Source organism: Cherax quadricarinatus, chromosome 22, assembly GCF_038502225.1.
Source record: "Cherax quadricarinatus isolate ZL_2023a chromosome 22, ASM3850222v1, whole genome shotgun sequence".
Lineage (NCBI taxonomy): Eukaryota > Metazoa > Arthropoda > Malacostraca > Decapoda > Parastacidae > Cherax > Cherax quadricarinatus.
Genome location: NC_091313.1, coordinates 25,596,033 through 25,609,398, shown reverse-complemented (window position 1 = coordinate 25,609,398; position 13,366 = coordinate 25,596,033). Strand labels below are relative to the sequence as shown.

At 41.2% G+C, this 13,366-nt stretch overlaps 1 protein-coding gene across 12 annotated transcripts in view; it reads left to right on the top strand.

The window, feature by feature from the left end:
- Positions 1–13,366, top strand: part of LOC128689689 (trafficking kinesin-binding protein milt-like) — a 406,769-nt gene that overhangs the window by 160,016 nt on the left and 233,387 nt on the right. For all 12 annotated transcript variants that reach the window (XM_070087581.1, XM_070087583.1, XM_070087578.1 and 9 more), the window contains one exon: positions 3,465–3,569. In XM_070087581.1, coding sequence (XP_069943682.1) covers positions 3,465–3,569 — 105 coding nt within the window. The remainder of the gene's footprint in view (positions 1–3,464; positions 3,570–13,366) is intronic.

Sequence of the window (13,366 nt, the reverse complement as noted above, 5' to 3'; positions counted from 1 at the left end):
TGAAGACGATGTAATCAGTCCATCACCCTTGAAGTCGTAGAATTTGAGGTTGTCAGTCCCTCGGCCTGGAGAAGTTCAGTTCCATAGTCAGGAACTATGAAACTGAACTTCTCCAGGCCGAGGGACTGATAACCTCAAATTCTACGACTTCAAGGGTGATGGACTGATTACATCGTCTTCACATCTCTACTGTTCCAGCCTACTTTCTGTATTCGACTGAAGAAGCCTACTGTGTAGGCGAAACGTTTCGGAATAAAGTTGCCTAACTGTTGCCTATGTGTCTTACCTACCAACTTATTAGATCCCAGTCAAGGCTTCGTTTTAATGCCAAGCATGATGCCTTGACTTGTAATGATACCTTAGTCACTCAGAACTCTTAAAAATTATATATGTTGATTACTGTTCACCTACCCATTAGTAAGTTGTGTCGTTGTTATGTAGTGGTGACTCCTATAAAGCAATTGGAGTACGAATCAACAATTGATCCTAACCCTTCAAAAGAAACAGCTTGTTATACTCCTTGCACTCGAATTTGACCGTGTATATTAGGTTGAAACCTTAATTATAGGTGATTCTCTATCATCCATAAATGCCCTCAACTCCATTAGAGTCATTTTGATATATGCTCGTGTCAAAAGCCAGACACCAGCATGGTAGGATTGTAGATGGTGTATTCCCTCTCATATTGACTCAAATGCATGGCAGAACTGTTGTGGGTCACATCCTGGGTAAGGATCTGAACCCCAGTACAAATAGGCACAGTGCTGTTGTGTATGTGTACTCACCTAATTGTACTCATCTAATTGTGGTTGCAGGGGTCGAGACTCAGCTCCTGGCCCCGCCTCTTCACTGAGTGCTACTAGGTCCTCTCCCTGCTCCATGAGCTATATCATACCTCATCTTAAAGCTATGTATGGTTCCTGCCTCCACTACCTCACTTGCTAGGCTATTCTACTTCCTAACTACTGTGACTGAAGAAATACTTCCTAACATCCCTTTGACTCATCTGGGTCTTCAACTTCCAATTGTGAGCCCTTGTTTCTGTGTCCCCTCTCTGGAACATCCAGTCTCTGTCCACCTTGTCTATTCCACTCAGTATTTTGTATGTTATCATGTCTCCCCTAACCCTCCTGTCCTCCAGTGTCGTCAGGCCGAATTCCCTTAACCTTTCTTTGTAGGACATTCCCCTTAGCTCTGGAACTAACCTTGTTGCAAACCTTTGCACTTTCTCTAATTTCTTGACATGTTTGACCAGGTGTGGGTTCCAAACTGGTGCTGCATACTCCAGTTTGAGCCTGATGCACACAGTGTACAGTGTCTTGAACGATTCCTTACTAAGGCATCGGAACGCTATTCTCAGGTTTGCCAGGCGCCCGTATGTTGCAGCAGTTATCTGGTTGATGTGTGCCTCCGGAGACATGGTCACCCCAGGATCTTTCTCCTTGAGCGAGGTTCGCAGTCCTTAGCCACCTAGACTATACTCTGTCTGCGGTTTTCTTTGCCCTTTTCCGATCTTCATGACTTTGCATTTGGCAGGGCTGAATTCAAGAAGCCAGTTTCTGGACCACGTGTTCAGCCTGTCCAGGTCTCTTTGAAGTTCTGTCTTGTCCTCATCTGATTTGATTCTCCTCATTAATTTCCCATCATCTGCGAACAGGGACACCTCTGAGTCTATCCCTTCCATCATGTCATTCACATATACCAGAAATAGCACTGGTCCTAGGACCGACCCCTGTGGGATCCCGCTCGTCACAGGTGCCCACTGTGATACCTCGTCCCGTACCATGACTTGTTGCCTCCCTGTCAGGTATTCCCTGATCCATTGCAGTGCCCTTCCTGTTATACGCGCCTGATCCTCAAGTTTCTGCACTAGTCGCTTGTGAGGAACTGTGTAGAAGGCCTTCTTGCAGTCCAAGAAAATGCAATCAACCCACCCCTCTCTCTCGTGTCGTACTTCTGTAACTTTGTCATAGAACTCCAGAAGGTTTGTGACACAGGATTTGCCTTCCATGAATCCGTGCTGGCTGTCGTTTATAATCTTGTTGCGTTCCAGGTGCTCCACCACTCTCCTCCTGATAATCTTCTCCATGACTTTGTGTATGTGTGTGTGTGTGTATGTGGGTGGGTTGGTTGGTTATTATCCCGTGTTTAATAATCTTTCAAGTAACCTTGGAGGATTATTAATTTTTCATCTCACTTCTATACTTAAACTTGGTGCATTTTCGCTTTATCATATAGTTAATACGTAATAAAAAAGTACTTTAGTTCGGGGTTAAATTGTTTCGTTCTCTGCGATAGCTGATAAAGTCATAGAAAACGAGTAATAATTCAAGATCGTAGGGATACTATATAAACTCACAAGGTTTGCTCACGTCTGTGTCTTATTGGAGACAGGAAGAAGCCAGTAGCCTGCGAAGGCTTTCCCGGTTTTGCCTGATGACTTTTTCTTATGTATTTTAAGCTGTCACACATTTGCTTTGAGGGGCTTCGCAGGGTAGACAGTTATATAATTGTGTAATTCTCTGTGGAGAGAAGAATTTCCTGTTTCCTATGCATTGTGGCTTCGCAGGCTTGAAGTGGTCTGAGTTTATGTTATCAGACTAATGCAATATCTTAATTGTCTCAGTGAGATCAGTCATGTTATGTTATGATGAAAAGATCATCGACTTATACTCCTCACCTTACTCGTTATGTAGATAAACATGTTGTCTCAATGACTGGAGGATTTCACCCTGTGCTGAACCTTCTTCAGTGAGGTGTGTGTGTGTGTGTGTGTGTGTGTGTGTGTGTGTGTGTGTGTGTGTGTGTGTGTGTGTGTGTGTGTGTGTGGCTTGCGTGAATGGAGTAATCACTTTAATTTTATTTGTACACATTAATGTCATACCAAGAATGCTAACTTTCTGTTTACTTCCTGTTAACTCTCTCTCTCCGTATAATCCCTAACTCATTAGTAATTAAAATATAAGGGCAATTACACTGGAGAAAATGATATACCAATATATAAGGGAATAAAATTATTACACTAATAAATAATTTATTACACTAATCGCTGCACAGTGTCTTCCTCTATGTAATCATTATAATTTTATGTCTTGAGAAGCGTATTACAAACAATACCCGATAATGTTGTATGGCACTGCACTAATAATTAGGCAACTTTGTCACTGTGCCATATCAAAGTTTTCATTGTTCTCATCTAGTCAAGATTAAAAAATAGAAACAAATAATAAATATTTCGATTTCATACAAGAATCCTCGTCAACAGACTGTGCAACCGAAATATATATTGTTTTTTTTTATTTATTAGTAACAAAAGCAGCTGATGTGGAATATTGTGACAAAGCTTTGCTCTAGAGCCGTATTGTGATTTTTTTTTGTTATTGATTGAATCTTTTAGTTTTAGATCAATAATTGTAAGGGTAATTTTTGCATTCGCATCTAGTTAAAATTGAGCTGTATTTCAGATGTGTGTACTGGGGACAATGTGGCCGAAGTGGAACTCATAAGTCTGGTACAAGAGCAGATCCCTCGTTATATCCTACGAGCTGACACTGTTACTGAATTTTCTGGTAAGTTTCAGTTAACATTTTGTAAATTCTGAGAAACTGACATTCACTTCCTTGCTAATGTATTTCTATTTCTATATTACGCATACTTGTATTTAAGTTTAAAATTTGTTACTAACCATAAAGTATACTTTTAATCCACAACATAGTTAAGAATTAAACTGCCAATATATATATATATATATATATATATATATATATATATATATATATATATATATATATATATATATATATATATATATATATATATATATATATATATATATATATATATATATATATATATAAAATATAGGGAGGTACCACCTCTAGAACGATCATAGGGACCCTCATCCTCAGAGAAAAGAATAAACTTGCTTCAGGGAAAACTCAAGGTTCCCCCTGAAGCTGTTTGAGAATTTTCTCCTACCACCCCCTATATTTCAGGTATATATATATATATATATATATATATATATATATATATATATATATATATATATATATATATATATATATATATATATATATATATATATATATACTTAATACACCTCTTGGTGTAGCTATTCCTTTATAGCTTTTAGGTTTTCGGATAAAATAAGTTTTTAATATTGTTTTTCTGGACATGTGCTGTCTTTTGGGAGGTACAGTAAAGTTATATTTAAAAATAATCTGCCAAAGTTATCAGGCTTTTCAAAAATTGGCTCGTTACTGCACTTGTCAGTGCAGCAAATGGATGTTTCCGGCGAAAAATGAAACAAGGATGTAACACCTACGTAAGACCATAAAAATGGAGGGACACTGCAGCAGGTCTACTGGCCCATACATGGCGGGTCCTTGTTAAATCCACTTCCTCTCTCAGCTCAAATATTTATCCAACAAATTCTTAAAGCTACCCAATGCTCAGCTTTAATACCTTTATTATCGTATGTTATGCACGTTACCAAGCCAGATTTTTTTTAGACCTCTCTCACTACTCTGTCTTCCTTTAAGCGAAACGTTGTATAGTAAAAGCTTGCTCTGTTGTAAATAATAATAATAATAATCTTTATTTCTACAAGTACATGATACAACGTATACAGACAATAGCTCACATCAATTACTTACTCTTTTGAAAGCCCCCGGTTATGCAGAGCATTCGAGCAAATTAGGTTAATTCTGTCATCAGGATGCGACCCACACCAGTTAGCTAACACCCAGGTACCTACTTACCGCTAGGTGAACAGGGACAGCAGGCATCTTAAGGAAACGCCCAAATGTTTTCACCCATACCGGGGATCGAACCACGGACCTCAGTGTGTGAGCTGAGTGCGCTATCAACCGAGTTAAGAACCCGCACTTACAAGAAGAAACTTGTAACGACGTTTCGGTCCATCATGGACCATTGTCAAGCCAAGTTTTCTTAGAGGTCTTTTTCCATTAGGCTTTTGTGTGGGTGTTGGGAACTTTTACTTTAGTCACCCACTAAATCTTCGTTTTCTTTAATTGTATTTTATGAATCGTTTTCTTTTAAGTATCTAGGAGTAACTTAATAAAAGTTTCATTGGTGGGGTTATTTAATTTAGTTCTTTATTTAGGTAAACTATATAATTTTTTTGTTATAATTGGCACTTATGAATAATTTGTATTGAGAATTTAAATATTTTGCATATAGTAACCAAAGAAGACTGGATTATTAATCCCAAATATGAGAGACTACTCCCCATTATCCAGAACCCAGATGAGAGGGTCTAACTTCCCAGTTCCCAGTAGACAGATAGGAGAGGCTACCCCCCCATCCCCAGTTACCAGAACGCGGACGGGAGAGGCTTCCCTCCAGTTCCCAGTATCCATATGGACGAGTCCACCCAACACTCCCGGTGCCCAGATGGGAAGATGGGAGAGGCTATCCCCAGTTTAAAGTTCCTTGATGGGAGTGTCCACTCCTCCCTTTTCCCCAGCTCCTAGTACAATGAGGTACTTCTTTCATAACACGATAATTGAGTTACGTGCTCATCTCAGGGAAGATAAAAGGATTTTCACAGCTGAATCTTCCCAGTTGAGTTTCCCCTGCTGAGCGTTCCCAGCTGGATGTGTCCAATTGTTCTTTTTGTCCGTGGGAACTAAAAAAAAATAAATAAATTAATAAGAGTAAAACAGATGAAAGGGTGAGTGAAAATCGAGAATACCCACTCTTGAGGTGCAGTTCGTCAAAGTCAATTTGAAACTCAAGCACCGTACCTGCTGTGATGGCTTAGGCTGGGTACAAGAGTGGTAAAATACAGGTGTGCGGATGCACATGTATTTACTCAAATGAGAAAGAGAAGGGAGGGCAGAAATGAGAGAGGAAAATAAGTATGAAGACGAAAGAAAGCAAGGGGAAAATGAGGAAGCGGGAAGACGGGTAGGAATATTAGCAAGGTGGTGATCTATTCGTCAGGAAACTACAGTGTCTCATGACTGGCATTCATCAGACGATAAGCAGTTCAGTAACCTACCTCAGCTAGGCTTTACACCCCATTCAAAACAAATGATCACAACATAGTGGAGAGAAGCTTACGACGACGTTTCGGTCCGACTTGGACCATTTACAAAGTCACACTAACGAGAAGTAGAGCAGGACGGGTATATATAGGCAGGAAGAGGTAGTGGTGGTAGTAGTAGTAGTAGTAGTAGTAGTAGTTTGTAAATGGTCCAAGTCGGACCGAAACGTCGTCGTAAGCTCCTCTCTTCTATGTGCGGGTTATTTGTGTATCGTTCTAGTCACGGTATTGTGCCTTTTTTGTTATTTACAACATAGTGTATAGTAAGAAAAGGTTTTGATATCCTTACTAGTATCGTAAAGGCAATCAGAGAGGAAAAATTCTTGGAGAACGTAACGTAAAGAAAGAGGAGGGTGGACTGAGGGGAAAAAAAATACCTCTGCGGAGTTCTCACATTTGCAGTTTTAAAGACGTGTGAGGATGCTACCCATGAGAAAATGTCAATTAACTTTGGTGGAGGCTGAGGGCGTGATGTTGAAGAGTTCATCGAAGGAAAATAAACTCGCAGTGTTTTATTGTAGCGCCATCTGTTTGTGTGAAATTAAGCTCGTAGAGTTATTGAGTTATTGTAGTAAAGTCTCTTATAATTCTCTCTCTCTCTATCTTTTTCTCTCTTTTTTTACACAGGGTTTGACAAGATTAGGTTAAGGATCCCTAGCTTTATTGACAAGCTATTTACAGGTTAAAGGTTCCTAACTTTATTGACAAGCTATTTACAGGTTAAAGGTTCCTAACTTTATTGACAAGCTAAGAGCTGTTACCTACATCAGCTCATTTGAAAGCATTTTTATTATGAGACTTACATGATGACACTCTTCAGGTCACTTGTTCTATCTAGGCTGGAGTATTGCTGCACACTAACAGCACCTTTCAAGGCAGGTGAAATTGCCGACCTAGAGAATGTACAGAGAACTTTCACGGCGCGCATAACGGAGATAAAACACCTCAATTACTGGAAGCGCTTGAGGTTCCTAAACCTGTATTCCCTGGAACGCAGGAGGGAGAGATACATGATTATATACACCTGGAAAATCCTAGAGGGACTAGTACCGAACTTGCACACGAAAATCACTCACTACGAAAGCAAAAGACTTGGCAGACGATGCACCATCCCCCCAATGAAAAGCAGGGGTGTCACTAGCACGTTAAGAGACCATACAATAAGTGTCAGGGGCCCGAGACTGTTCAACTGCCTCCCAGCACACATAAGGGCGATTACCAACAGACCCCTGGCAGTCTTCAAGCTGGCACTGGACAAGCACCTAAAGTCAGTTCCTGATCAGCCGGGCTGTGGCTCGTACGTTGGTTTGCGTGCAGCCAGCAGCAACAGCCTGGTTGATCAGGCTCTGATCCACCAGGAGGCCTGGTCACAGACCGGGCCGCGGGAGCGTTGACCCCCGGAACTCTCTTCAGGTAAACTCCAGGTAAACAGGTAGGGAACAGGATGAAGTTGGAGCCATCTATGGTGCAGCATTTTCATTTGATCAACTGACTTTATCTCGTTAACATCATAATGCTATACGAATGTGTTCCATACCTAAAGTCGGTTCCTGACCAGCCGGGCTGTGGCTCGTACGTTGGTTTGCGTGCAGCCAACAGTAACAGCCTGGTTGATCAGGCTCTGATCCACCAGGAGGCCTGGTCACAGACCGGGCCGCGGGGGCGTTGACCTCCGGAACTCTCTCCAGGTAAACTCCAGGTAATACTCGAGTTATCCTGGAGATAAATGATCTCAGATGGAGTGATGTTCTGGAGAAGGGTACAGCCAGAGTGAAGTTGCTGCTTTCTGCCCGTCTTGTGGTATAAAAGCTTCCTTCACGCTGTCCTCGAAGTGGATCCAAGTGTGGTACTTTGACAATATTGGCCTTGTACATAACAGTAAGGCCACCCACATTCCTCCTGTGTTGCAGGCTCTGCTGAAATGGCAGATCTATCCAAGATTGGTCCCTGCGAGAGATGAGACGTCTTGCTCTGTTCTCTACTCTGTCAAGCAGTCGCAGATGAGAAGGGGGGGTGGGGCAGGCAAACAAAGAAAGTGGAGCATACTCAAGGTGTGAGCGTACTTGCCTCGTATAAATCTTGCAACCCCTACTGTCAAGCAGATGCGAGATACGGCAAAGTGCTGTAAGCTGCCTGGCTGCCTTGTTTGCAAGATTTACAACGTGGTTCTTCATGATCAGTTTGGCGTCAAATTTCACCTCAAGGATATCAACTTCTTTCCCAGGTGCCAACACCCATTCATCCTTACTACTGCACCGGTATTGCCATCTCTCTCTCTCTCTCTCTCTCTCTCTCTCTCTCTCTCTCTCTCTCTCTCTCTCTCTCTCTCTGTCACACTATCTTTTTCTCTCTTTTTATCTCTTTCTCTATCTTTTTCTCTGTCTCTGTCTCTCTCTCCCTGTACTCAACCACGTCCCTAGAACCTTCTTCGGTTAACTCAGCAAAATAAATTCTCCCTCTGCCTCTCGTTCACCTGCCTCGTATATTCTTTCACTCTCATTCTATTGCGTCCAGCTCTCCCTTCCCTGCCATTACTCACTCTCTTCACCTTTTGTTTGATTTTTATTTCATCTTTAAATTCTGCAAAGAGTTGTGCCTTCACATATAACTCTACTTATTCTTCTGTTTTATTGTATTTATCACTCTACTCGTCCTGTTCTCTTCTTTAGCCTCTCAACTCTCAAAAAACTCATTTTTCAGTAACACAACTCGCCTCAGACTAGCTGTCACACTCGCAGCTCACCCTAAACTCACTCTCACACTCATAACTCGTGTCATATTCACAGTCACACTCACAACTTGCCCTAGACTCACTCTCACACTACTCTTACACTCATACTCAAAGGACCCCAATGGAAATAAGTCACTCTGTCTGACTCTTTTGGGTTATCCTAGGTTCTCTACACATATGCTGCTATGTATGATAATTCTATGTAACTGTATTTGTGTATACCTGAATAAACTTACTTACTTACCCTGGCCTGGGTCTCCTCAGTTCAGTGCAAACAGGAAGATCGTGTGGAAAATAACGTTCTTCGGTGAAGGCAACTTCTTAAGATTTGTTGTAGAATATGAGGCTATGATGCAAGTTTATGGTGGTACTTGTATCTCTCTCTCTCCTCTCTCCTGTCTGTTCTTCCTATCTTACTCCCTTTCCTTATTGTCAGCTTTTTTTTCTGCCTTCGTCTATCTTTTCTCCTATTTTCTTATTTGTTTCTTATTATTTTTAGGGTCTATTCTCATGTTTCGTCTTCCATGCCAAGCTTCACACCTTTTCCTCGTCTCTCTCTTCTTCAGTATTCCTCTGTCTCTTGGCTAGAATATTTACTGACATTGTTACGTAATGTAAGGGAGTGCTCCAGCGCCCAGTACTCGCCGCCGCCACCACTCACCCTACCACCACTCATCCTACCACCACTCACCCTACCACCACTCATCCTACCACCACTCATCCTACCACCACTCATCCTACCACCACTCATCCTACCACCACTCATCCTACCACCACCACTCACCCTACCCCCACCCACCCTACCATCACACATCCCACCACCACCACTCACCCTACCACCACTCATCCTACCATCACTCATCCTACCACTACTCTTCCTACCACCACTCATCCTACCACCATCACTCATCCTACCCCCACTCACCCTACCATCACACATCCTACCACCACTCATCCTACCATCACTCACCCTACCACCACTCATCCTACCACCACTCATCCTACACCACTCATCCTACATCACTCATCCTACCACCACCACCACTCATTCTACCACCACCACAACCACTCATCCTACCACCATCACCACTCATCCTACCACCACCACTCAACCTACCACCACCACCAATCATCCTACCACCACTACCACCAGTGTTACCTGCAGCCACTGACCACCTTCCTGCTTGCTGGCTGCTTGGTTCATCTCCTTTAATTTCCTCTCTCTCTCTTACCGTTATCCTCTTTCTCAGAATGTTGGTTTTTACGCAGAGTTCCTCTTAGTGTTTCAATTTTCAATTTCTGACAAAAATTCGTCACGTGAAAATTTAATAGTATAACGTCCTCCAGGGATGGGAAAAAATGATGCCAACCTTTTTCTATATATATATATATATATATATATATATATATATATATATATATATATATGTATATATATATATATATATATATATATATATATATATATATATATATATATATATATATATATATATATATATATATATATATATATATATATATATATATATATATATATATATATATATATATATATATATATGACGTTTTTGAAGGTTTGAATCACATAAAAGTGTTTTTTTAATACTGTTTTTCTTGAAGATATCAACCAGTATTGAAAACGCCTTAACAGCCCAGGCGAGACGTGTGTCCCTTCCGGCTTGTGTTTTGAACGAAAGCTTCTGGTTCGAACGAAAAAAATGGAACGAACACTTAATAAATTCTGGCGTTAGGACCACCCGTGTTTTAAGTCAACGGAACCACACGTATGCTTTCGCATGCTTTAGTTTTCCTACGGATGAAAAAAAAGACACCTTTATGTTTTGGGGCTAAAAAGTGGATGGTGTTAATGTGTTGACTATTCATACGCTAACTGCAGAAGTTTTCGTGCATATTTCATAATTATTTGGAGACAAAAATTAAGAAGCAACCTTAAAATCAACGGCCATATTGATTCGGTAGTTGGAGCAGCCGCCGCACGAGGTCTCCAGCGTCGTGGTGTGATGCAACCTAGCGTATTGATCCTGGGGTCGTAGGGGCGACAGCTCCTACCTCTTCCCACGCCGAACGCTGCAACGTTCGCCCTTATGGATGCTGTTTCGAGACGCACGGGCTGTTTAGTGTCAGTAAAGTCGGCGTAGAGGTTGCAGTGCGAGGGGAGGGTCGACCGTGTGGCTAGTGCACAAGCAGCAGCCAGGGGAAACTGTAGGTGCAGTGACGTCACGTGTACATGTGCCTAGGCAGTTCCCCTAAAGTTGTCACGAAGCTGGAGGTGAGGCTGCAACCTGTCACAGGTTCCTCCTTGTGAAGAATTCCCAGGACACCGTCAACGCCTCGGCTAGAAAATCCATTGACAACTTCAAGCTGGAAGCTGAGCACAGAGGATGTAGTGCCACTGTTTGATGGACAGGTGTTGGGTGTCCGGGACCACAACACCCTCGTGGACCTGTGGTGTCAGGTGAACCTAAAGAGGAACACATGATTAGAACCTATCAGCTGGTGAATACAGATTGAACACCGGAGGAAAAAGAAGAGAACAAGAGACAAGATAAAGAGAGGGATAAATAAGAGAGAGATGTTTTAACAGATCTTCATACTTTTGGAACCTTAAGCGTGTTTCTGCGATTTCCTTAGAATGTGTTTTACGGTGCAAACCAGTCCTGTCGCAGTGTTCATATATACCCGTTGTGTACCGATAAGGTACTGTTATGTTCCTATGGACACATGATGTTCAGATACGGTCTTGAGTTTGTATATACCCATCGTGTTTGGATAGGGTTGTGATTCTGTGTTGGTATATACACGTCGTGTTCTGATAATGTTTTCTTTGTGTTCTTATTTTCCCACAATATTCGCATTATTTAGCCACTTTGTTTATAAGCCTTCGTGTTCGGGTAGTCCTGATCCTTTGTTCGCACATACCAAATGTATTCAGTTTGGTTGCTAATCTGACATTGGCTACAGCCCTGCTGGAAGGAAGCATTTGCAGCTGCAGTTGCTCCTTAACCCGTAATGGAAGGTATAAAGATATCCTCATCACCCTACTGAAGTCTGACGTACTTTATTATCCGATACATAAAACTCTTCCAATGTGATGAAGTTTGACCTGGAAAACATGGCTAGCTTTTGTTCCCGTCATGAAACTATTATTTAGAATTGGATAGCCAAACATGTTGGATGTTCCTACAGTGTAGCTCTCAAACAGAATAGGATAATTATTCACACTGTGGGTGTTCCGCCAATGTGATTTATATAGAATAGTGTAGCAACACATTACACGTGTTCTCAATTGTTTGAGAAATGTTTTAGCTGATGTACGGTCAGCTGATGTTCGGCCACTTGTTATACAATCAACTGATGTACGCTCAGCTGATGTACGCTTAGCTGATGTACACTCATTTGATATTCGCCGAGCTGACGTACTGGCCACAGACCGGGCCGCGGGGGCGTTGAACCCGAAACCGTCTCTAGGTATATTGTCAGCTGTTGTTGTCACGAGAGGAAAGTATTGTTCTTGTCCTGTCTTGAGCATTGTTTTTCCTCTAAGGTGCGACTGATAGATATTGTCTAACTCTGGTATATATATATATATATATATATATATATATATATATATATATATATATATATATATATATATATATATATATATATATATATATATATATATATATATTTATTGCTAGATGAACAGGGGCAGTAGATGTGAGGACACTTGCCCACACGTTTCCTGTGGGCCCTTTCAAATACACTGGTGTGTAAAGCTCAGATCATTCAGCTGCCAAGAACTCTTTCTTATTGTAGGCATCGATGTTATGTATGCATGCATGCATGAGTAAAGGCTTATTATTTTTCTTAGCATATTTTTCGCTTTTATATTTACGTTAGATTTACACGAGCGAGGTTTTTCCGTCTAGCTGGAAGTATCACGCGACTCACTACAAGAGTCTTCAGTCGATACTCTGCCACTCAAACACACATTCTGCAAGTTGCCTGAGTGTGTATGCAAGTTTGAGTATTCGTTACTATGTAAATTCCATCTGTAGTTCATCAAGATACGATTCTCTGCTTCAAAGACTTCGAGAATAATATTTTTATATACGTATATAGTGAAGGGCCAAGTCCGTTTGGGTGTTACAGCGTAGCAGAGAAATGAAAAGCCTTCATCAGCATCAAATCACTTCCCCTTGAAGAGCTTGGATGGAAAAAAAATTTATTTGCTAGAAATGGCAGTACGTGTAGATTCTGTATGTTACAGTTTTCTAATACTCACTGCATAATTTGCTTCTCTTGTCTGTATTGGTGCCGAGTTCTTTTCGTGTTGAAGGCTGACTGAAGGTCAAGGATTATATGTTAGAGGTCGCGATGATTAATGAACTGTTGCTTGTTTGACCTTATTCTCCTATCCTTGCGCCTAAAGCCGCTTATTTGTGAGTGATTCTTTTTTTTTTTTTTACTTTTTTTGTTTTGTGTATTAAACCATTTTCTCTCTCTTGCCCAAGTAACCACAGGTCTGGAGACTAGTGCCGGAGACACTATGG